At 43.5% G+C, this 27,151-nt stretch overlaps 1 protein-coding gene across 1 annotated transcript in view; it reads left to right on the forward strand.

The window, feature by feature from the left end:
* Positions 1 to 27,151, forward strand: part of LOC138449659 (cholesteryl ester transfer protein-like) — a 330,995-nt gene that overhangs the window by 116,984 nt on the left and 186,860 nt on the right. The window contains exon 4 of the mRNA XM_069604786.1: positions 197 to 311. Within this exon, the coding sequence (XP_069460887.1) occupies positions 197 to 311 (115 nt within the window). The remainder of the gene's footprint in view (positions 1 to 196; positions 312 to 27,151) is intronic.

Raw genomic sequence — 27,151 nt, forward strand, 5'->3', positions numbered from 1 at the left:
ACAGCTATTCAAATTTGGCTGAACACCTGGTGAACTATGTTCTTTCAAATGATATTAAATTATGAAATTCTGTACGTACTCATGCATCACTAATTAAAACTGGGATTAATCATGCGTTGCGAAGTACAGTCAGAATCAAAGCCTGCATAGATGAAAGGTGTGATTGAGCGCTCCCTTATGTTGTATTTCTCTACAGTGAATGAGCAGACAATCCAGGTGATCCAGGCAGCATTCAGGCATCTGAAGTATCCTAACATCAGCGGAGAGCGGTCAGTGGATTTCCTTGGAAAAGTTGCATATGGATTAAACAAGTAAGAATGGCTTGTCCTTCTCTTCACTGGCAGTTGGTACATGGTGCAACCTCTTGGGTGGTGTCACAGACAGGACCATCTTAAACACTTTTGGGGCCCTAGGCAGGGATATCTTTGGGCACCCCTCCACCAAACCAAAGGAATGAAGTGATCAAGAAATTCTGGTCACACCCTTGGCCCCCTCATCGCAATCCCAACCCATAGGTTGATATGTTGCCTTGCAGCATGCAAAATAAGCATGCTTACTCCCTTTAAATCCCCTTACCCTCTTCATTTTTGTTCTAGTAAGAATGATAAACAAGTAGCATTTGAAGGACAACGTTAGTAGTCTACGAAGAGGTTACTTCTGTTCTAATATAGCTACAGTAGACGCCTGTAGTACTAATGCAGGACCATATGTAAAAGGAACATGTAACCCAGAATAGACAGATAACTCACATTTGTTGCATCACAGAATGCAGAAGTGCTCAAGCATTGATAGAGGAGCCCAATTGCAAGGAAGGAGAAAGCTACACATACCATAGCATGGATAGTGGATGCAGATCAGAAGCTACCAGACTGAGATTAAAAGTGGAATATGGTTTTCAAATAGTGTTGCCATTAGAGTTCAAAGGAGAAAGTGCTTGTGGTGTGCAATTGTAAATGCTCACTGTTATAGTGGAAGCAACACTATAGCCAGTGAAGCCATGAGTGAGACTTTTTTGAAGATCATATCCTGAGAAGGAAATCACTCTAAAGGGCTGACAATTTTTAAAGGTTTAGGGACTGGCAATTTTGAGAGGTTAGGCAATACACGATTAAATGAGATGCGTAGAATCATACATTGGCTAGGGGTGAAGCTGGGATTTGTGCCAAGTCTGCAATTTCTGCATTTGAACACAATCTTTCACAGTTCTTACCATGAACTAAAACAATCTCATTTTATAAAACTGGACTGGAAAGTACACAAATCACATTACTAAACTTGACAATTTTTAAAAACAAAATATTATTGACGGCTATCACACAAAATGGGAATGATTTAAGCTTTATTCTCTCCATCATCAAGGGAAGTATATAAGCGCCAACATACCAATAAATGCTATTTAACAGATGTAATCTGTGTTTGTCTTTTGTATTTTAAAGCTTTAAATACTTACAAAACACTGGCTTGTTGAATTGTCATTTATAAACATGCAGAAAAACCTTTGACTTTTACAAAAAAGCAAAACGTTTTTTGTGTCAAATGAGCAGGTCTTAAAATATGCTTTCCCGAGTCCTGCAACTTCTGTTCTGCTCTCTTCTGTCTACCACCCCTTCCACTCAAATGCCCTACATAAGAGGAAATATCAAGTAATGGACTAAACAATGCAACCAGCATTCAAAAAGGCAAACCTCACAGAAGACAGCACAGTAATGTAAGAGATATTAGACGATTTGACCAGGATCACTTTATTGTCTGCTGGCAAAGTCAGGATACAAGCATGAACGCTTTGGTTCCACAGTCTTGAATTTTCACCTCTTGGACTAACAGTTTATTCTCATGAATTGATGTGACTGCTCGGTTTTACAACACCCCATCTGAACAAACCAATTTCTAGACCTTCACTGTATTGATGAGATGTTAGTTTTTATAGCAACCCCTATGTGGTGCAGGTACATTGCTGATAATTGCACCTTTTGTGCTGCAAAACCAAGTACATATGCAGGCAGGTTTCTAAACTTCAGACATAGGCAAGGCTCAGCCAGCCTTGCTGGAATGTGCTATTTTAATCTTGCATATCAACACATATTTCCGCAATGTGTGCTTAACACACTGAGCTAACTTCTGAAGCATTGTGTCACTCAATTTTTCAATATGCATTTCAACTTTGGCTCTTACACATGATCAACATAATTCCCAAAGGAAGGAAAGAAAGCTACAGGAGTTGTGCGTAAGGAACACACAAACTATGTATACCACAGTACACACAGAAAGCATTGCATGATGAATTAATAAAGACAGAATGTACTTGTCAAAATAGATAGGCAATAGGTTTGGAGCCTCAGCAGCATGCCATAATAATCCTAAGTAAGTATATACGTCTGATGAACAATGTAATCTTACTTTTTTAGATCAGGCAGGCTTGTGGGGCCCCCCTCCAAGCTGGGGGGACAGGGCCACAGGCATAATGGGGGCCCCCACAACCCCGCGGTGCAGGGGTCCCCGCCACCACATGTCCTGGTAGGGGACCCCCTTGTTCTTTTAAAAAAACAAATGCAAACATTTTTACACTGTAACAGAAATAATGTGTTTATGAAGGCAGAGTGATTACAAAAAGAAACTATTTATTTTTGAAGTGTGAGGGCTCTCCCAACCTCAGGACATGGAAGCCTTTGGGCTGGAGGCCTCCGTGTCATGGGATGGGGGAGCTCTGTGACTTCAAAAATAGTTTCTTTTTGAAGTCACTCTGCCTTCATAAACACATTGTTTCCATTATGGTTAGGTCCTTGACGGAAATAATTTCTTTATGAAGTCGGAGTGACTTCAACAAGAAACCATTTATTTTTTAATAGGGCTCCCCCAACCCCATGACGTGTGCAGGTGTGGGTGTATGGTGAAAGGGTGCACAATTAAATGTATGGGTGGCTACCTGGGTGTGCCCGTATGGTGAAATGGTGCACACTTAAATGTATGACTGGCTGCCTGGGTGTGTGTGCCTGTATGTTGACAGGATGCACACTTAAATGTATGGGTGGCTGCTAATTTCACAGGTGGTCGGGAGGGGCAAACCTATTTGTGTGGGGATATCTAACTTCGTTATGCATTCTAATGAGACTATTCTACTATTCTAGTGCAGCTTCAATGTTACAAGCAGTTAACTCTCTCCTTTGAGTCTGAAATCACCCACTTATGGACTGCTCTGAGACTAAGCGATCTCCTGTCCCCTCTGTACCCTTCCAATCACTTCCCTGGCATGCAAGTACTAAAGCCACCTCAAGATTTCAATTGCCTAAAATATTATGCGTTTAAATGCAGGTTCTAACAGTGAAATGCTTTACGTTAGTAATTGCCGGGCATTGGTTCACAGTGCAACCCAGGTGCTTTTTAACATCACTGTCCTGTTCTGTCCGGCAGTGGCTATGTAGGATCAGCCAGGTCGAGTCAACATAGCCCAAAATTTCAAGGGGAAGGGTGGTGGGCAGGGAGGGCTGAAGCCCAGTCAGCTCAGTGTTGCTTCACCACTACTTGTGTTTAATCCCTTGGTTACATATTGGTAATCTTCATTACTCCTAGCCCTATTCTTACACGTCCCAGTACTTGTCTATGAGACACTTTGCCTTATACACAAGTACTAGGATGAGGTATAGGGACATTGAGGTAAAGCCTGGCTTAGTTACATGTACTCTTCATTACTCCTAGTCCCACTCTTCCTTATCCCAGTGCTTACCAATGAGGCAAAGAGCCTCATGCATAAACTGTAGGGGGGTGGGGTGGGACGAGGATTGTGCAATACATCAGAATAGTCATCCATGTCCAGGCTAAGCAGGCATGATATGTGGTATTAGTTGCTAGAGAGGCATTTTGGTGCAGCCATTCTAATCATTCCTTAGTTTGGCTTTGCTTTTTTTTTAACTGGGCATCTCTGATAAAGCAGTCCTGCTGAGTTTAAATACCTGGCTAGAAAGGGATTTGGGTGCTGCCAGTCTTGCTGTTTCTTACTGCAGCATTGTATATTTTTCTTTATCTGTGATAAAATAACCATGATAAGTGTTATTGCTTCGACTGGCATTTTGGTGCAACCGTTCTAGGTGTGTCTAAATGTGTCCTGGCATGCTTTACTGTAATATGCCTGTCTAGACTGGTCTACATTATGCAGCCAGTTGGACAAGTTTTCATTGTGGCATGGCATTTTAATAGCAAGGCATTATATTAATTAAAGCATTAATGTTCCTTTGCACTGTTGGTGACTTGCATGTATTGGATTTTTTGATTGGTGTTACCCTACCAAACAATTGCACACGCTCTGTTCTTTTAGTCAATTTTTCCAGAAAGTGTGCTATATAATGCACTAAACAGATATTTATATCTTTCTCCTAGTGCAGTGTGAAGCGTTCCCCTGCAGCAGCACATTCATGCGTACTGTGCAAGAGTCGTAATTTAGGCCGGCCCAGAGTGTGGCGTGACCTGTGATTTCTTAGAGTTGTGGGCGGCGAGCCTTCAGCATGGCTGGCAGGGGAGGGCCTACATTTTGTGTTACGCCACTGTCTCTGATCGCAGACAGCCATGCCTCTACAAGCTGCTGTTCCATAGAACACAATCATATCTGGTCCAGGGCACCACGTGGTGGAGGCTATTCATTTATTCATTTGTTGTGATTGTGACAGTCGACCACGCGCAGATACAATTTTCTTGTGTGCCACGTAGGAAACGATGAACAAAGAAATGACTAGGGGAGAGAAAGAACGATACAAAAACAGAAAACAAGTGAACAAATTCCACTCAACAGCACTTAAAACAAACCATCCTCTGGGAACGTTAAAATTGCTGTGTTTCCCGTAGCGTTGTTTTCAGGGTCACTCTTCCTTGAAAATCTCTTTGAGGAGTTCTCTTTTTTAAAGGAATAGTGCCCTCAGAAATATTATTGGCAAAAAAGATGGCCAATAATAAAAAAAATCATTTTTTTTTAAAGTCCTTATGTAAAGTATTGAGCAAATGAAGCTCAAATTTTAAAATGGGAAGCACTATGAGGCATCCATTTTGTGAAATGGATGCCGCCTGTGCTTGCCCTTGCGGCACTAATGAAACAAAAGCCAGCCAGCTGTAGTAACCAAAAGCTACAAGTGGGTGGCTTTTACTTCATTGGTGCTGGAGGACGGAGACCAGAGACTGCAGGCAGGAAAACTGCATCTCAGTAAGTGCTAATTTCTTTTTTTTTTTAAATAAGCACTAGCTGCATTTTTTTTCTAGGTTTCCGGGCTGGAGGAGCCTGGAAAACTTAGAAATAAAACCGTAGCTTTTAAAACGTTGTATTTATGTTTGCGGTAGCTTCAGCTTGGAGCCCCCTACCACAAACATAAATACAACGTTGTTGTATTAAAAAACGCTGCAGGTTTCTTTCTAAGTTTCTCGCGCTCCTCTGAGTCGGAGGAGCCCGAGAAACTTAGAAAGAAAAACTGCAGCGTTTTTTTTTTAAACTTTGTTTATTGAGGGGAACAACTCACAGCAAGACAGTTCTCATAAACAATACAGTATAGCATATGTATAATATCGACAATGGCATACATCTGTGGCAATAAAACAGGTATCGTCACCTAAGGCGACGGGGTAGGTGTTAAATCAGCATCGGACATCAAATCACATAAATACAAACGTAGTAGCGACCATATATGTTTAGGACGACAGGGTGTCGGGACTGATAAAACAAAGAGTTCCTCGTCATCGTTCACCATACACAAGTCTTTCAGGAAATTGGATCGGGTAGGCCCTGCAGTGGATTTCCAACATTTAAGGATGCAGCGTTTGGCAATAATACCTGAGATGTTAAATAGTCTTCTCGTGGTCTCCTTCACCTTCCCAATGTCACCAAACAGGTATTTTAGGGGGGACAGGGCAGCTGGGATCGCCGTTATCTCCTCAAGGAGCTCAGCCACTTCTCGCCAGAAGTTCGCGATAACAGGGCACGACCAGTCCATATGATATGCCCCAGCATCAGGAGCGCCACATTTCAAACATGTCCCTGTGCAACCCTCCACAAACTTGGCCAGTCTGGCTGGGGAGTAATGTAGCTGGTTCAGTATTTTAAATTGGATCAGTCGGAGTCCAGAGTTCATGGAGACCGATTTGGTGAGTTGACAATATCGGGCCCATCTCACGTCATTGATCTGAGTACCCACATCCCGCTCCCAGGTTTCTCTGATAGTGTTTCGTGAGGGGGAGTGACATTGCTCCAGGGTGTATAGCGACGAGATTCCCTTACCATGACCGTCCGTCGTCACCATGGCTCTGATACACTCATGTGCCTGGGGTTCTACCGGGAAGGAAGGCCATTTGGCAGCAAAAGCGGTTCTCATACGATAATATTGAAGACGCTTGAGCTGACCCCCTCCCACCGCCCCCGTGAAGTCTGCAAGTTCACAAAACGTGCCATCAGGGAATATATCTCGTAACCTGAAGAGTTTATTCGGGTCCCAGGTTCGCTGAAGGGCCCAGTCGAAGGTTGGGGAAACACTGGAGAAGTTCCACAGGGGTATAGCTGGGTCATAGGGGACCTACAGGCCAATCCTTTTATAGACCTTGGACCACGCCCGTGTAGTGACGTATACCAGATCGAAAGGGCAGTTGTTACTATAGGTGGGGTTCAAAAGGACCGAACGTATATCATTAGGGTGGACTGCATGCTTTTCGAGAAGAATGTGTGGGGCTGTGTCCTCGGGGTCAAACCAATGCTTCACGAATTGTGCCTGTGCTGCAATGCAATACAATTCAAAATCAGGGGCCGCAATACCGCCCTGTGAGTATGGCTCCACCATTTTATCCCACATCAACCTAGCAGTTTTACCATTCCAAATAAAGGAAGATGCCAGTGACCTAAGTTTGACAAAAAAGGGTTTACCGGGCCAGATCGGGATGTTATTGAAGAGATACAGGAGTTTGGGTAATACTACCATTTTAAGTAGGGCCACTCAGCCGTATAGGGACAGGGGGAGATTAGCCCATATGTGGAGCTCGGTCGAAAGGGTGAGAAGTAGTTTGCTGTGATTAAACCCTGTGATGCAAGATAGGTCACCCATATTAGGGGTCAAAGGAAAGATTTCAGATTTGGGGAAATTGATTTTATATCGCCAGTATTCCGAGAACTGGTGTATGTCAGCCATAATGTGTTGCACATTCTCATGTGGGTCACGGACATACAACAGCGTATCGTCCGCATACAGAGATATGATCTGGGGAGGGCCAGTCATCCTGAGTCCTCTATGCGAGTGGTGTTGACGAATATATTCCGCCATTGGTTCAATAGTGAGGGCAAACAGGATTGGCGAGAATGGGCAGCCCTGCCTGGTCCCCCTGTGCAGATGAAAAGAAGGGGACAGGGTGTTATTGGTTAGGACCTTGGCGGATGGTTGAGTACATAGCAGCCGAACGCATTTAATAAAATATGGTCCAAGTCCAAACCTCTCGAGTACAAGAAAGAGGTATGTCCAGGAGACGGAATCAAAGGCCTTTTCGACATCGAGGGCCACTACGGCCGCCTTTGCCTCCGGGTCTATTTGCGCCAGCACATTGAACAGTCGTCGAAGGTTTAAAAGCCGTGGATCTAGTTGGTATGAAGCCAGCTTGATCAGGGTGGACCAGGATTGGCATATACAGAAGGAGCCTGGTGGCCAGTACTTTAGCGAAGAATTTCGCATTGGTATTGATTAGGGAGAGGGGCCTGTAGGAGGCCATATCCTGTGCTGGTCTACGTGGCTTCAGAAGGACCATAATAACTGCCTCACACATCGAGTCTGGAAGGACACCACAATTCATGGCCTCCTCCCATACTTTCAGTAACAGTGGGGCCAATACGCCTTGAAATTCTTTGTACAGTTCGGTAGTCAGGCCATCCGAGCGGCCACCAGACAAAGATTTAATGGCCTTGTTTAGTTCTTCAATAGTCACGGGTTGATCTAAAATGTTTCGCGTCGTTTCAGTGAGTGTTGGGAGATCAAGGGAGTCTAGATATCCAAACATGTCTTCCCTGGTTTTAACATCGTGATCAGAGTATAAAGCGGAGTAAAAATCAGCAAAAGTGGTGTTGATATCACATTCTTTACTGACCATGACCCCAGCCGGGTTCTGGATACTAGCGATTGGATTAAGGTGCCTATCTGTTTTAAGCATGTTGGCCAGAAATCTCCCCGCCCTATTGCTCTCCCCGTATCTGCGGGCCTTAGCCGGGGCAGCCATGTACAAAACTTCCCTATTGGCTAGTTCATTAAATTCCTTGAGGGAAGCGTGTATCTTAGACAGGGTTTCCTTGTTCAATGTGGCACTGTATTCCGTCTGTAGTGTATCTATTGCGACTTCAGCCACACCCAGTTCCCTCCTCACCGCTCTCAGCATACCTGTAGATTTACCCAGTATAGTACCCCGGATCCAAACCTTGAATGCCTCCCACAGGATAGCATAGGTGCTCACAGAACCCTTGTTCAACTCCAAAAACTCCTCGATTTCAGTATGTAATGCCTCACAGATATTGGGGTCCCTAAGGATTGCAGAGGGCATCCTCCACCTTTTAGCCGGAGGTGGGGAGTCACCCAGGCTGATGACCAGTGTTATCGGCAAGTGGTCTGAGAGCGTGCGGGGGTGTATTGCACAGTCATTGATCTCAGCAGAGAGGGACAAACTAATAAGCCAATAATCTATACGGGAGTGGGAGTCGTGAACAGATGAGTAGAAAGTGAATTTCTTCTCAAGTGGGTATAACGTGCGCCATGCGTCAATTATGTTGGTCTGTTCCATCATCTGTTTAACGGCAAGAGCCGCTTTGGTCGGCGCCATGTGGAACGTAGATGAGCGGTCCAAGAAGTGATCGAGGATCATATTGAAATCCCCGCCCCATATTATTTGCGCCTCTATCGATGTGGAGATCATGTCAAGGATTGCGCGATAAAATAGCGGGTCATCAATATTAGGACCATATGTATTAATCAACAGGATTTGCTGTCCCGCCATCTCCCCCCATACTAACACGTATCTACCCAGAGGGTCTATCTTACTAGCAAGATACCTGAAGCACAGCTTGGAGTGTATAAGCGTCATGACTCCCCTGGATTGTGTTGAATATTCTGTGAAGTACCTATGAGGGCCCCACCGTGGATGGAATTTATTGTTGATACTCCCCATCACATGTGTCTCCTGTATCAGAAGGATATGGGGATCATGGTGTGTAATGTATGCAGCAATTTTCCTTGCCTTGACTGGGTTGTTGAGACCCCGAATGTTCCAAGAAAGTAGTCGAATGTTCAACCCACCCTTAGCCTGCGCCATAGCTGCCTATCAAAGGGGTCATTTGCCAAGCATGGCGCCACTGTCTCAAGTTTTGGAAGAGTCTCGCTGAAGAACAGTCCCCTGGTTTTAACTTTATAACATCCCCAACCATGCCAGACAGAGCACCAGGACAAACTCTTACCCGCTTTCCCTTCCAACCCCCACCCGCATCATCAACCCCAACCCGATGATGCATCCCATCAACCATAACTTGGGAAGTCTCCTGGGGGTGTGAGCTGTACTCACGTGACCGAACACCATGTGGGGGACTCACGGCCCTACAACAATATATGGTGGACAGGGCCACCTCGCCGTCGACAGGTTATCAAACTTATGGTAAGGCAGTGTAGAGCAAGTCCCTTCAGCCAGCACAGTCCTCCTGTTCCGGCACCCGCTGGGGTGGCAGGTTACGGTTAGCTTCCCGGTTCCGCGGGGGAAGGGGAATTGAGGCCTCGACATACAACATGGCCTCCACAGGATTGTCGAAAAAGTGTGCGCGGCCTCCGTGTTGGATGCGCATTTTACCTGGGAAGACAAGCGCATATGGGATCTGGCGTAGTCTCAGCTGTCTCTTGACCGGTTCGTAGGATCTTCTCAGTGTCTGAACATTGGTAGAAAAGTCTGGATATATGTGTATCCTGTTTTCTTCGTAATACAGGGATCCTTTTTCTCTGGAAAGCCTCAGGATAGTGTCTCTATCTCTGTAATTCAGAAGGCGGGCAATGATCGTGCGGGGCGGCGCTCAGGCTTAGGAGGTGGGGCCAGGGTGCGATGGGCCCGCTCCACGAGGAAATGTTTGGAGAAAGCATCGGGGCCCAGGAGGGATTTCAGGAGGTTTTCCACATGGCGCTACATGGAGCCCTTACCAAACGATTCGGCTACCCCGACCAGGCGGATATTGTTTCTCCTGGAGCGAGATTCCAAGTCCTCGCACTTGTTCAGGGTTTTCTGCAGGTCCCCCTTCAACTAGGCAATATCACAGCTATGTTGTGCTATCGAGTCCTCATTGACTCCAATCCTGTTCTCCACCTCCGTAGTGCGAGCACTTTCCTTATCAACCCTCGCCTTCAAAGAGCTGATCGTGGCCCCTATGTCGTCCAGTTTGCTGTTCACCGCGAGAAATCCACTTTGGACCATCGTTAGTAGTTTGTCCACTCTCATATCCATTGGAGACTCCAGCTGGCTGCCCGAGGGCTCAACGGGTGACTCGGCAGGCCCATGCGGCTGGGAGCTGGCAAAGGAGTCCATCGGACCAGTTTTCTTGGAGCCCATACTTTTTTTCTCGCTGCGGCCCATGTGTCAACTCTGTTGGGTTGCGTTGCGTCTGCCCACGCTCTGGCGCCCAGTGATAGGTAGTGGTTGGCGATCATTGGCTCTTAGGATTGTGGCGTACACCGATTAGGAGTATATAAGAGAAAGGCACCAGGGCACCCACCTTATGATGTTATCCCAGGCCCCAGCGAGTGAACGCAACCGGCCCGCCGCCGTCGACAAGGCCCGACCCAACGGTCAGTCATGGATCAATCCACGGGGCAGTAGTGGCATAGGGAACGGGATGACAATCCCGTCGAAAAGAGCAATGTTCCGTCCGGGCCAGGCATGCGGTGTATACCCAAGAGAAAGATCGAGGGCCAACAGGATATATCCACCGGCAACTCAGAAAGACGCAGAGCCCGGCCCCTCCCCCTTCCAGCCTGCGCACGAGCCAGCGCCCCCGGCCGTCGCATGATTTCTCCTGCAGCCGTGGGCCGGATATGCCTCCGCCGCGTTCACGGTGCAAGTTTGCAGTCCGATTTCTCAGGATTGAGCCGGCGTTTCTACATGAAAATTGGTGGAGTGATGCTGCAGGCTCTCCACTGCCGAATGCAGGTGTTTATTGGCATGCAGGCGGCCCCGAACAGGATTAATTTATAGTAGGAAATGTTACGGGCCAGAGCTCTCCCCTCAGGTGGCCATCTCCGTCGTGCGCAACAGCGTCCCCCCAAAAACTGCAGCGTTTTTGAAACACAACCGCGTTGTGTTTCTGCCTGCCGTAGCTTTCACTTTGGGGCTCGCGGGCTCCCCCGGGGGAGCCCCGGAGACCCAAGGTGAAAGCCACTGCAGGCAGAAACACAACGCAGTTGTGTTTCCATGCCGCAGTGTCTCTGCCTGCAGCGGCTTTCACTTTGGGGCTCGCATGCTCCCTTTGGGAGCATGCGAGCCCCAAAGTGAAAGCCGCTTCAGGCAGAAACACAACGCGGTTGTGTTTCCATGCCACTGTGTTTCCCCGAAAGCTGCCGCAGTGAGAAATACAATGTTGTTGTATTTGCAAATGCTGCAGTATTTACAAATCCAACAACGTTGTTATTCTGAATGTGGCAGCTTTTGCTTGCAGTCTTCTGGACTCCCTCAGCGTTGGGGGAGCCCAGGAGACTCCACGCAAAAGCTGCCACAGTCAGAATTACAACGTTATTGTATTTATGATTTCCGTGGTTTTCCAACCACGGCAATCACGAATACAACAACATTGTATTTTTAATTCACGCGCCTCTGCTTTTTGCCTTCATTTTACGTTTTCTGTGCTTCCCTGGGCTTGGGGAGCACCGAAAAAGTAAAATGAAAGTGAAGGCAGCCTCCTCAGCTCTGCTATGGCTGCAGTAAGCAAAAGCTCTTAGTAGGGGGCTTTTGCTGCTTGTTTAGTGCCGCCCGGGCAATTGGGTAGTTGGGTGGGCTAGGCGTGTTCCAATAAGCTACTCATGATGGTCAGGCATGTGGATGGGTGCTGAGAGGTGGTCAAGAGAGTGCCAGAGTGCAAGAGACTCTTTATAGCTAGATCAAATTGTTTTGTTGTAGTTCATAGCCGCATTCTAGTGGCAGAGATGTTGTGTTTTGTGTTTATTCTGGTGTATGGAGGTGGCAAACAAATGCAGCCGTGTCTGCAGCTGAAGTTCAATAAGTATGGAGTGTGACAGGTTTAAATGCATTGGCTATATTCTAACAAATGTCTTAGTGCACTAGCCACATTCTACCTTCATCTAGATTGAAAGCATGGGTTACTTTATACCTGCACCTAAATTCAATACACTGGCTACATTCTACATACACCTAGGTCCAGTGCATTTGCTACTTTCTACATACACCTACATACAATGCTCTGGCTATATTCTACTCAGTTCTACTGAGTGCAACATGGGCTAATCTACACAATACTTCTAAGTGCATTAGATTGGATAACCTGCACAATTCTTCTAGGTGTGATACATGCACTAACCTACACAGTTTTCGAAGAGCAATGCATGGGCTAACCTATACAATTCTTCTAAGCGCAATATAATGGATAATCTACACAATTATTCGAAGTGTGATATCTGTGCTAATTAGACAGTTTTCTAAGAGCAGTACATCGGCTAATCTACACAGTTTTCAAAGCGTAATATAATGGATAATCTACACCTTTTTTTTCGAAATGGGATACATGCACTGACCTACACAGTTTTCTAATAGCAATACATTGGCTAAACTACACAATTCTTCTAAGTGCAATATAATGGATAATCTACAAAATAGTTTTAAGTGTGATATCTGTGCCAACCTACACAATTCTTCTAACTGTAATATAATATAAAACCTACAAAATTATTCTGAGTATGATATATGGACTAACCTACACAAGTCTTCTAAGTGGGATTCATGTCATAACCTATACTATTGTACTAAGCGCAATATAATGACAATAAAATCGCAAATTAAAGAGCAAAGTGCATATCAACACAGTGTTAGGTGTGTGGTAGCAATGTAGGAGGGGCAGAGTTTCACCAGAGCACTGTAATGGCTGTGCTCTCCGCCCATACCACCTTACCTGTAGGTTGTTTTGTCAGGCATCCATAGGAAAGCCTGAGGAAATAGGAAAGGGGAGCTGCTCAGGAGGGAGCTACCCTTTGCTTTCCACCCTTCACCACCTGCCCTGGGCCGGGCTGACCTGAGAAAGCCGGTGAACAGGCCGATTCCAGTCAGGTGGGTACCACAGACCAATCGGCAAGTCGTACAGTGGGGTGAGAATGGGCAGGGAGCACAAAGTTGGTAGCAAAATAGGGGCTTCAGCCCTGTTTCCCCCGTGGGTCCTCCTCCTAAAGTGGATGGTGGTCTGTGGAGTGTAGATGAGCATGGGGTGCAAACTAGGACTTTGAAGACCCTTTATTTCCCTGCAAGTAACTCCTGTACGCAGCTCCAGTGACCCCTTCACACCCATCCAGTTTAAGTGAGCTACCCCACCCCCCATCGGAGGACAACAAACCATTACCAGCAGACCCAGTGGATTTTCAACACAACGGTCCACGCCCCCTGAGCCCGATTTATTAGCCAACTAGGACTGCTCGCTAGATTCGTGTGAGGCCAAGGCCACTTTGAACATCATTGGATGGGCATTCAGCCCATTCACAGCTCCACAGACTAACTGAATGGCGCCCAGTTGGCTGGGACACTGTCTTGCCCCATCAGGAGTGGATGCCTTTGAAGTATAAGCATAGCTGGGCTCCTCTAAGCGGGGACTCACCAATAATGGCGATATAAGAGTTAAAGAGTCAGGGAATTGGGAGGAGCCAATAATGTCAGAAGCCTGATTGTCTATTTTGGAAGAGGTTGTTGGTTTTTCGGTGGTTGTGTAGATGCAAGGTTGCTAATCTTTCAAATATTTTGACCATGAAAAGAAGCTAAGATATTGTTTTGTAGTTGGATAGATACTCTGGGCCATCTTTTGTCTATTTCGCCAATTGTTGTATCGTCGTCTGCTTGAGGGATGAAAGAACATTTCCGGTTTGGAAGAACGTATTGCATAGTTTGGTCACAAATGCGGTTAGAGGGTGAATTTGTTCCTTATAGGGGAAGTTCTCTCAAAATGTTTATTTTTTTTAAATAATGGCAATTATATACATATGTATCAACAAACACATGCAACCCTGGGCTTGTAGATGTTCAGAAAAACCCCTATGGGTAACATGTCAGGTAAACCAAGCACTCAAGACCTTGCTGTGTTTGATTCGAAAGTCCTTTATTTAAATAGTAGATGCATCACAAATAAAAGGTGAACATGAAATAAACATTCACCACAAAGGCAGACCAAGTAGTTAAAAACACTCACCCATCCGCAGTGGTGGAAATGGAAAAAATGTGGTGGGGGATCCCACAACACAAGGGCCGGGGTGGGGGAGGCGTTTGGGGGGGCAGTGCCCGAGGGGGCGTGGTCTAGAGGGGGCAGGGCTCGTAGTGGACATCCAGCAATGTCCACTACTGTCAAAAAAAAAAAACCCCGTGACGGCAGTATTGTCTTTTACCGTTGGCTTTGGCACTGGTGTGTAATGCACAATGCTTGCTACATGTACAACTGAAAGGCATGAGTTGTACATGTAGCGAGCAGTGTGCATTACACACCAGTGCCACTGCCAAAGCCGCGGTAAAAGGCAATGCTGCCATCGCGTGCGCTTTCTTTTTTTTTTAAACTATTTCAGCGCGGTTCATGGTGGTGGGCGGCTGACTCTGGCCGGATCCCGAGATCCGGGTCCATATCTGGTGCCGTATCTCAGATCCACTGAGAGCCGGCCCAATGACCAGCACTGTCCATCCGGATGGAAAACACCACGCGTTCTGCTTGTTATCACGAGCTTCCTCAGGCTAGTACAATATATATATACGGATTCCGCCGTAAAGTTTAAGAACACTGACCAGAGCGGCAGTCTCTGCCCCCTGCGTCCCGTGTTCAACACGATCACATGATCTTAAAAAGATACTGGCAATATGGTAGAATAATACCACCATCTTGATACTGTCAAGTTCTAACGATAATGGATGTAAAATGACAATCTTAATACAGGGGATCGTAGGGGCCGGGTGTGCCTGTCTCCCCAGTGTGTTTTAAATCTTCCAAACGACGGGGATACAATGCGTAAATGCGCTCTTGTTGTAGTATTGGCGCTGTGCTGAAATTAAATGTCGGCACAGTGCCAATTCACCCCGAATTTTTTATTTATTTTATTTCATTTATTTATTTGTAGAGCGCCGAACTGCTCGCAAGCATCGGGGCGCTTAAATGAAGACGTAGACAAATAGTGAAGACAAACAATATACAGGACGATTCATTACATATAGGGGTTGTCCATCAGAGGTCGTAAAGCCTTATCTCGAATTACTTAAAAAGCAAGGTTTTAAGTTTTTTACGGAAGGAAAATAGATTTGATTCCAGTCTAAGGCTAGTCGGAAGTTTGTTCCAGAATGCTGCCGCACGAGTGGGGAAAGCTCTTCCTAGACCTAGTTCTTTTTTGAATTTTGGAGTTGTTATCAGTCCCTTGGCTTCAGATCTTAATGTTCTGGTAGGGTTGTAGGGTGTAAGTTTGGTCTTAAGGTAGGCAGGTGCTTTTCCATAAAGGCATTTATGGGTTAGGCACAAGGACTTGAATTGTACGCGGTCTTCCATTTTCAACCAATGTAGGTCGCGTCTGGCTACGCTGATGTGATCTCTCCTTGATTTTAGTTTAATGACTCTTATCACCTGATTTTGAATCAGTTGATACTTGTGTAAGCTTTGCTTGCTCGCACCAGCAAGGAGAGCGTTGCCATAGTCCAAACGTGATAGAATGGTGGCTCTGGCAATAGTGGCGCAATTTTTTTCATTGAGAAGGGGTCTCATTGCTTTGAGTAGACGAATTTAGTAGTTGCAGTTTTTGCTGACATATTTGGCTTGAGCATCTGCATTGAGTGTAGCTTCCAGCGTCATGCCAAGTGTTTTCACTTTACCAACTACTTCAATGCAAGATTCCTTGATTTGAAATGCCTTGTAGTCGGATGTCAGTTTAGCGCGAGCCTGAGTAGATCCAAATACCATTAACTCGGTCTTGTTGCTATTGAGGCACATCCAGTTATTGTTCATCCACTCTTCGATATTCTTGTAGAGGGTGTTCAATTTAATACTGTCTTTAACATAGTCACCGCTCAATTCCATGACTAGCTGAGTATTGTCAGCATAGTTAGTGAAAAATACTTGAAGTTGTTCTAGTAATTCACACAGGAGGCGTATGTATATATTAAAGAGCAAAGGTGACAAGCTGGCTCCCTGGGGAACTCCATACGAGATGTTATGTTCGATTGAGAATTTATCTCCCCAATGGACGCGTGAAATTCTATTCTCCAGGAAGGAGGTGAGCCAGTTTATTGCCTTTTTAGAGCAGTTTGCAGTTTGGCTAGTGCTTGTTGTAAGAGCTGGTGGTCTAACAGATCAAACGCCACACTTAGGTCTAAAAGTACTAGTAATCCTGTTTTGCCATTATCCATAATTTCCAGCATTTTTGTTTGTAGATCTAACATTGCTGTCTCTGTGCTATGCACTGCTCTAAAACCGGATTGTTGTGGATGTAGTAGCTAATTTTTATCTACATATTCCTGTAGTTGAGCTGTAGCGAATGATATGTATAAAGGCAAAGAGATATCGAACAACAGTATTCATTCATTTTAAAACGGTTTATAGTGAAAAGGTCGAATGAAAAAAAGTCGAATGTCAAAATCTCGAAAAAAAAATCTCGAAAAAAAAAGTCGTATTTTTTTTAATGACGTTTTTTATTCGTAATGGGGGGTTACCTCCCAACCCCTCCTTTTTTTTTTACCCATTTATTTTATTCGCGGACCCCAAAATAAATATATAATTAAAAAAGAGGGAATTCGACTTTTTTTTTCGAGATTTATTTTTTGAGATTATTGTCATTCAACTTTTTTTTTTTTCGAGATTTTGACTGACCACCTTTTAAAACATATGCGCTCTGTGAGTTTCGAATACATTATCCACTTCACGTGTAGTGATAACTAGTACCACTAAAGGCCCTCTCAATTTGACTTAAATTTGTCTAATGATATAGCCACGTTGTTATACAGTTAATAAAAATGCACAATAATAATTGTGCCTGTGCTCTTCCGTGTGCCTGACAGCATGAGACAAAAACTTTACATCCCCATTCACATATGAATAGTCATATCGCTTGCCTTTGTAACCACATATCCACATCACTATTGCATATTTAGACAACAGTATATGGGAGCCATGCAGGTTAAGTATATTTCTATCTGTTTGAGTAGCATACCTATGATACAAAGGCAAGTGCCTATAAGACATAAACTGAAATCCATGAAGTTTGTCACACTTTACAGTAGAATAATCTTCAGTATTAGAATTTCATAAAGTGCAAGTGCATATTCTATTCTAATTAACATGAAAATTGTCACAGTACTAACAAATCACTTTACAATAGAATAATCTTCAGTATTAGAATTTCATAAAGTGCAAGTGCATATTCTATACCAATTAACAAGAAAATACTACTGTTGAAATTGATTTTGGTCGCATTTCAATCACCCGCCCATAATAGTTTGACTAACGTCCATCTGCCACAAGTAGGTGAAGATATGCACTCTGCTGATTAATGCCACAGTGTGTCTCCTAAGGAGAATTGGCAATGAGATACTCATATAACTTGAAAAAATCCTGGGTAAAGATAGCAGCAAATCTGCTCTAAAGTCCTGCTGTTTTACTACCTTGCAGGCATCGATTTTGTAGACAAGGACAGTGTAAGCAGTTTCTTTAATTCAATGCCCTGGTGGCAATAATCAAGCACACGCCCCCTCCCGGTAGCTCACGCTTGTTACTGCTGCTAGAGCAAAGAATTTAAACGGATACACGTTCACAGGAAAGTCAATCCTATGAATGCCATCCAAATACAGCAAACAAGCCATTTTCAGCAAAATAAGTCAGTCTGCTGAAAATGGTGTGTTTGCTGTATTAGAATGGCATTCATACAACTGGCTGTGCTGTGAACCAGGCAAACACATTGAGCCTCATCACAAGTTGGGTGGTATCCCGGTGGTAAATGCTCTGGGATTTGCCCAACACAAATATTGTTACTGCAACTCGGTCCGGCGCTATGAGATCTGGATCCCGAGTTGCGGTGTGGCCGTTATTCCTCATGCCCTGGGGGTTTTTCATCGGCTCATGGGGCTTTCTCTGCGATAATAGCGCTGCCCTAATAGTGCCAAAAATGGGCAGAAAGGGGAGGTTTTTACCTCCAGCAACAAGCTGCAGATAAACCTCCCACTTTCCACCCAAACTCGGGATTGGGCACAGCGGTAATGCAGCGAATAGCGTTACTGACGGATTTTTACCACTCCGCCCAATCCGTGATGAGGCCCATCCTGTTTATTCAGTTAACGGGGTGTTTGCTTTGGTCTTTGAAGGGACTCACCTGGTCTAGTGATGAAGGTTTAGCCGTTTCAACCCTGCGACCTGGGTTTGAGTCGTCTTTTTATCTGGATGCATAACATTTTAACAACCCACGTCGCATGACTAAAGGGGCTAACCTTGTGAAAGGAACTAGACCACACACAACACACACAAGCATATTCACACCACATGGCCAGCTAATGTGGACTTAAAGTATAATATGCACAAACAAAGAAGAATAAAATCAAAAACAGGTTAAAATTTGTATTTTTTCTATTGTATTTATATCTATAACGCTTATAAATATAAAGGTTGAAATCATTAATGATATACAATGATCATTTTCTGAAATTGGGGAATGAGGCAAGCACACCAATTTCTTCTGTATGTAAATAATGTATTGAATGAGTTCCAACATGTGCCCCTCTCCACTGCAAGGCTGTAACAGCCTCAGCTTCACCAAGCGCGTGCCTTTCCTTTATACATAGAGAGAATTCTACTATGGCATTTACACCCCCGTTCCACGAGCTGGAACAGGGGTTAACAGCCCGGCAACCCAGGTTTTCGGCCCGAGCAAAGCAAGGGCAGATAACGGGTGCTCCGGGCCATTAACCCCCATTCCAGCCCTTGGAATGGGGGGCTTAAGGCTATTAGCACCCTGGGTTGCCAAAGCGGTAACTCATGGTGCTAAATTTTTTTTTATTTTCCTTCATTTAATGGGAAACCGTGCGCATCCTGCTGAATGAAAGAAAATCCTTTACAAAGATGGCCGCCGTGGAAAAAGGAAGGCGGAACTCCATATGTAGCCTCTCTTCCCTTTCCATGGCAGCCAACTCGACCCAGGAAGAAGGAGTAGATGCGGTGGCACAGTAAGGTGAGTGGCGGGTGGGAAGGGTTTAAAAAGAAAACAGGGAGGAGTGTGAGGGGAATATTGTGGTGGGGGGACCGGCTATTAGGCTGGCTGGAACATGGGCTTGCATCGGCGGTTCAAGCTTGCGCTCCTAGCCACCTCATTTGCTGGCTTCCCCCACCCAGGTGCTAATATGTCATGGGCAGGAACCCAAGTTTGAAGATAAACAAACAACTTCAAAAACATGTTAAGAAGCCAACCAGTGAAATATAAATAAATAAAAGGATAAATATATACGTGCAGACAATATAACACATCTCCCCGTCTTTTAATTAAAAAACACACTTTGTTGATTTTACAGTAATCTTTTGCACACCCAGAAAGATGCACTGATCTCCTAATTGCCACACTGCCCTTGTTAAACATCCTTCCATCCTCTAAAACCACAGCCCCTCTCAACTCCTTTTTAACAGTTATGGAGCCTTCAAATCACTGTTTCTTTTGGGTACAAATCTAGGTTTTGGAATTCACAACTTGTCACCTTCTGACATTCTAAAAAGCCTAATCTTTTTCCGGGCATCATACCCCCGCTTCATCGACTCCCTCTTGCAATCCACCCTATCCATCATAGCACACTAATCCCACTCAACAAATGTACACCTTCCCAACTAAACAGAACATATCGCAGTCAAGGGGTTCCTCCTCCTCAAAACCTCAAACAACACCAGCCATGTGTACACCCTCAATGATCGTACTGTTGAGTCTTTGGACCATCCCATTGGTCTCTGTATGGAAGAGAAATGACCTGAGGTGGGTGATACATATACCTGACAGAAATGGCTTCATTACACAGGGGGTACACTGTATACCATTAGCTGAAAGAATTTTGCTGGGAAAACCCTCTCTCTGGAATACCTGATCTAGAAATGCACAACTGCACCAGTCAGCCTCCTGAACAACACAAGTCTCAACCCACTTGGAGTACACATTCATAAGAACAATTATATATTTGCTCACTCCCCATGCTCCTATTGTCGGTCCCAAAATGTCAATGCCCACAAATTCCTAGGGCATTATGGGAAATTCCAAAGTTTTCAAAGGCTGGACACTACACTTAAGTGCTTTGTCAGAGTCACCACACGAGGAACAGTCCTTCACTAATCTTTCCACATGACTATCACGATTCTGCCATCAATATTCAGCCCTTTGCCACCCTTGGTTTTTGACATTCCAAGATGACCTTTGTGACCAATATCCATAACATAAGCTTGTCCCTGATGCCCAGAAGAGGTACAATGCCACCAGACCTTAGAAGAAAACCCTCTTATAAACAGAGTTCTTCCCTTACTCTGTGAAAAGTGCTAGGGCCATCCTCATTTGTCCAGTCAGACCAGCCATTAAGAACAAAATCCTTCACATTGCTTAATTGATTAACCCTACTCTAAGTTTCCTTCCACTCATTTTCCGAAATGGAAGGTCCACTAGTTCAAAAGATCTTCCCATCTATATGTTCTTCAACATCCATTTCAACATCAACATACCAACTCTCATTTTTTCGACATAAAATCTGTAATCACATTCTCCTTGCCACTTATATGTTCTACAATAATAAATTGATGTCCCTGTAATGCTGTGACCCATCTGAGGATCCTTCGTGACACTCCATCCAAACACATTGATTCGGATATACTCAGCAATGGTTGTGGTCTGTGAAAATGGTGAAATTCCTACCCCATAGAAATGCCTTGAATTCATTTATGGACCAAACAACAGCTATTTCCCCAGCACCTTTCAGAAACCGGTAGGCAAATGATATCACTTTCTCACTCCCATTATGCATCTGGAGAAACACAGAACCAAGACCAGTATTGCTGCCATCTGTTGTAACAAAGGTCTCAGGGGTCATGTCAAAATTGCGCAATATAGGTGCATTCACAACACACTTTTTGATGTCTGAAAATTCCCTTTGACATTTCAAAGACCATACAAAAGGGACATCCTTTTTACATAGACTTCTAATGTGCCTACACCTGTTTGCAAATCCTTCCACAAATTTAGCATGGTACTCTACTAAGCCTAGAAACTACAATACACCTGTTTGTTCATAGGTGCTTGAATTCCCACAATGGCAGACAGTAAACTATCTTTTGGTGCAACACCCTGCGCATTCAGCTTGCGCCCTAGATTTAAATAGCTGCTTATCTGTAACACCATTTCTCAAGCATTGATATCATTCATAGATTCACATACTGTGAATATTCCCCACTGTCAGGCTAGGAATCCTCGGTTACTTATATTTTAACCTATTTCATTAAGGAAAAACGTTAACACCGTTTGTAGCCCATACACCTCGTAATGGGTGCCTTTGGTCCCCACCAATGGGACATCGAGTGAGTAGCTCCACCCTTGCAGCGTCCCCTCAGATTTTAACCAACGCCTGCTGGTATATGTTCCTCGCCAGCTAAAGCGTTTTTACCTCTGGGGATGACTGGTGGGTGCTTGTGAATCTATGAAAGATACCAATGCTGGAGAAATGGAGTTACAGGTAAGCAACTATTCCCTTCTCCAGCATTGGATCTTTCATAGATTTACTTGCTGTGACTAGATTGTACTTGTAACTGGAGGGACGGCCCTAAGATCATCAGAGCTGTGGGCTAGTGATACATGATACAGAGGGGGTGTGCCCTGACGTCTGTGGTACTGGGGTCTACTTATTGAATGCAGTAAGCCTAGATTTATTCTGTCATGTCACATACATGCAAATACATTCTAGATGTAGTAGTACTCATGAAATTGAGAATGCAGACAAAAATAGATGTAGAGGGTACAGCCTTTGTTTTATTTCGATGTTAGTGCATTTCTTAGTCATGCATTTGTAATCTTTTTATGATTTTTTGTAAAGGTCCATTACAATAAGGGTAGTTTGTTCTTAGTATTTGAAATTTGAAATTTATTGAATATACATATAGCACAAAGCTTTGTATAACATTTGATTTAAAAAAACACATGCTCATTACAATTAACCAATAAATAGTACAAATGATTGCTGACAGCTTTGGATACATTGCGTCGTTTTACAGCTAATCTCAGTATAAACATTTAAAAATCTCAACAATGTGCATATAAAATCTAACAATAGAATAGATCAAATTAATGTCATTGCCTTGTAGAAATTCATACCATAATCAAGGAAAATCAGATATGCTGACAGCATTGGTGTATGATTTAAAATATTGCAGACGGAGACAGTTTAAGCTTTCACATGTAACTAATAGGTGAAACAGTGATTCTTCTAGTAAATTGCCACATAATCTACAATGTGTATGGTTGTATTCAATTTTATTCAACCAACATTTAGGTGATAATGCCACAGATGTATTGAATTTCAACAAAAGATAGACCCGAAATATATTAGAGCTTGGATATGCCAATATATATCTCGGAGTGGCTGCACGTACTCGTCTGTATTGGCAAAAATCTTCGGCAGATGTTAAAAATTCAAGGTGGTTCATATTATGATGGAAAGCCAATATGGCCAATTTCTTTTTAAACCACAATTTAATGTTACCTGTGTCAATTGAATCTCCTTCTGCGTTAAGGCACTGGCTATGAGTGCTTTTCAAAATACCAATTATGCCACCTGGTTTAGAGGCATCCAAGGCTAAAAATGCTTGTATGTAAGGCACCATTATTGTATCAGTTAGGACACTGGTTAAACGCTGAAAGAACAACACGCATTGTGATAGGTAGACATTCCATATGCCCGTTAGGTCAAATTCAAGGTATAAATATTGAATGCTTATGTTTTTGGGTAGTCGGAGCAGACGCCTCAATAATTTGGCTTCAAGCCGAATTAGTTCAATTTGGAATTTGTGACCCCAAATCGCTATTGCGTAGGACATTATGGCAATTATTTTGGATTTATATATAGATAAAACTGCTGCTGCACTGTAGCCATTGTTCCAACCAATAAATGCACTTAATGCGTTTGTAGAGTTCTCACATTTCAGTTTTATTTCAACCAATTGCAGGTCCCACTTCAACTTCTCATCGATGACAATCCCTAAATATTTATAGGACGAAACTTGTTCTAATGGGGCATCAGATAAGGACCAGTTAAAGCGTTTCGGCCTCAACTTCTTGGTGAAAACCATGATTTTGCTTTTATGATTATTAATAATGACACCATTATTAGACGCATATTTAGCTAGGGCATTTAACATGATTTGTAACCCGGCTGGGGTATAGTCAAGGAGTAAGAGATGGTCTGCTTATGCTAACCAGCCAATAGTCACATTCTTTATTTTGATGGGATTTGCAGCATGGATGTTGAAAGAGACAATCATGTCGGCTAGATACAGGTTGAAAAGTGTTGCAGCGACCATGCATCCTTGTTTTACACCACGTTTAGAGGGCATTGATTTGGATAGTTTACCCAAGGCATTAAGACGAACGCTCACAGATGTATCTGCATGGAGTAACATCAGCATGCGCAGCAAGCCACTCGGAATCCCCCATGCTGTCAGTTTACGCCAGAGCTGATTCCTGCACATCGTATCGAAAGCAGCGGAAAAATCAATAAAAGCACAATAAACATCAAGATTCCGCTGCTCCCAAGAATGTTCAATGGCAGAACTTAGTATTAACAGATTGTGTAAGGTGCTTGATTTAGGACGAAAACCAATCTGATTTAGTGGAAGAATCCTGTTGGAACAAATCCATGAGTTTAGCTCATATAGGAGGACCTTGGAAAAACCTTTAGATGCTGAGTCAAGCATCGTAAGCATTCTAAAGTTAGTAGGATTATCCCAGGCTCCCTTCTTATGCACTGTCAAGATATTACTAGCTTTCCAGGATGGTGGTAGTTCTCCATGTATACCAATGTGGTTGAATAGGATGTGCAAGGCAGCACCCCATAATGGAGGATCACTTTTGAGCACTAAATTAGATATACCATCGGGGCCCGCCGCCCGCGATGATTTTAGGTTTTCGATTATGGTTATAATATCTAAAACCGAAGCCGTGCACACCCAGGAAGACTCAGGGATCGGTATAGCTTCAGCAACAGTATCGCTCCTGCCTATTGTCGAGGCAATATGTTCTGCCCATGTTTCTTCACTAATGCAGTTTATGGTCAAATCTCTTTTTTTGTTTTTGGCTATGAGATGCCATATCGCATTTCCATCACACCCCAATGACAACCTCGCTATCTTCTTCCAGAGGTTTAACTCTAGATTCAGTTTATGAGATTTTAGCCAATGCTGATAGGTTTTCAAGTTGCGGATCTGGGATGATATTGTGGTAGGCTGTATCACCCCCTTTTCCGACTGAACCAATATTTTTATATTTTTACGAAGTTTCTTTTTCTCAAGTTGGATTATTTGATCGTTATTGTTACGAACAGGTCTCAGTATATTGACTCTCTCCGTAACAGATTTATAAGCTCTTTTCTCTACGGTTGAGATTTGTATGTTCACCATGACAGTGGAAAAATGATCAATTAGCTGAGCATTGGAATATGAACTCAAGATATGCGATTGAATAAAAGCCGGTAGCAATTCTCGGGCCTTTCGTTTGGTTTGTTCAATGTTATGAGGTTTCGTTAAAACTCGATTCTGGCCTTCATTTAGCAATATCTGGCCATTGTTTGCATAACGAGGGGATATATGGTTCATAATCTGTGTATTGATGCCAAGACATAATGGCAGGTGGTCGCTTTCATCACGACAAACGACTCCCATGTCATTTACAAATGGCATTCCAAGGGCGTTGGCAAATATGTAATCAATAGTAACTGCTGTCAAACCTTCAACCCTCGTCGGAGCCACATTTTGATCGCTCATGGTAGTGCTATTGAGACGTGTCATGTTATGGGCTTGTAGCAGACTATGCCACTTTTTCCCTTGGCGGTTGGATATTTTTTTAATGGGACTCGATTTAATATTATCATCAACCAGTTGCTCAACGTGTTTAAGCACATCGATTTTGGCATTAAAATCTCCCATTAATAAGAACGGAAATTTGTTAGAATATTTTTTTAGAATAGCATCAATGGTACTGATGTTTTCTGAAATTAGTAGCATTTTTGGTGGATCATAAATGTTAACAATGATGATGGTTATTTCCCCTTTCATGATTTTAGCAGTTAATATATAGGGTGAAGATTGAGGAAGCTTTTCAATTGTCCACGGGCTCTTTACCGATATGAGTAGACCCCCTTTAGGTCGACCCAACCGTCCTTTGGTGGCGACTTCATGTACTGTCTGACGATTGTCAATTTGAATCTCAGCTGTAATCCATGTTTCTTGGAGGACAACAATGTGGAAAATGTCAATATTGGCCAAAAGACCATCAACATCGAACATGTGTGTGAACCCTCTTGTATTCCAGGAATAAAGAAATTCCAACGACTTTTGTCATTCTCGTTTCCTGGAAAAATGATCCTTGAAGGATAGAGGCAACCATTGCCAATACCCTTCCGGGATGGACTCAATTGATAACGAGTCCTTTGTTGGTAACTGTACTGGTACTATTTTATCAATTGCTCTAGTCTTATTCCGGTTTGGGATTGGTCCTAGATTAGCAGGGGTTAAGTCCCGTTTTCTGGCAGCTTGAGTTACAGAGCTGCCTGGTATGATTACAAGATGTTTAATATTCGGTATCTCAACTGCTTGTGCAATATAACCCAATTTTAGCAAATTCTCTTCAAAACCAAGCACATAATTTAGGGTTGCATCTTTTTTAAAGCACACGTTCGATGAATAATGGTTAATTAGCTCAATTTGATCAACAAGCTCGATGTCATCTGATGTTATGACCCGAAGCGGAACAATCTCATGAAATAATTTCAGGATTGCTCCTCTGTTTAACGGATCGCGCGATTCAACAGCCGCAATTTGAGTTAGCTGAAGGGCCGCCACAAACGGACATTGTTTGTCTGTGTCTAACCCATGTTCAATATTGATAGGCAGGGCATTTTTATTTTGAAATCCTTTAGTTTTTGGTTTTTTCACCCATTCTTTTGGTAGTGTCATTTGTCGGACTTCTAAAGGAGTGACTGCTACCGATTGAACTAATTTTGTCTTTTTGGGTTTTTTGGCTTTTGTCTTTTTCAAAGCCATAGAGGGACCGTTTTTTCCAAGAGTAACTGGGTTTTCCCAAGAGGAGAGTTGTCAACAATAACAATCGGATCAACATGAGATGCCCTACCAGAGATATATGGCAAAGGAGGTTGGACAGGAGGGCACCTGGTACGAGCGTGGGTGTTGCCTACTCTGTTTAAAGCTTTTTTCTGATACATGAATGCATGAAAGATACGGTTTTTCCTTCGGTGTTTGCGCTTTGGCACTGAAATATCTGTGCTTGGAGCACATTTCCCAATAGGCAAGTTATTAAGTTGAGGCACAGAACATGGAGTACAGTTGAAACTACAACTTTTTCTTAAACTAGCATGAATTAGCAAAGATTGAACATCAATTTTAGATTCTAATAGATTGCATTTATTAAGTAGGCTAGTAAGAAGGTTTTCTAAAGCCTCAAATTTTTCGTCGGAGGACATACTTACATCAGATTCAGCATCAGCCAACATAGGCCCACAATCAGTAGGTACACTTTTTGTTAATGGGTCTATCCTATGGTCAATAGTCTTGCCCATTGAATGAAAGTTAAATTATAACTGGGTATTCAGTACTGGGTCAACAACCAGATTATTATTAATAATGGGCAAAGGTGGTGAAAGGGGTACGTCCTCTTTGAAAGCGGCCAAA

The sequence above is a fragment of the Ambystoma mexicanum genome, chromosome 1p, assembly GCF_040938575.1.
Source record: "Ambystoma mexicanum isolate Mex_15411 chromosome 1p, UKY_AmexF1_1, whole genome shotgun sequence".
In the NCBI taxonomy this organism is placed as follows: Eukaryota; Metazoa; Chordata; class Amphibia; order Caudata; family Ambystomatidae; genus Ambystoma; species Ambystoma mexicanum.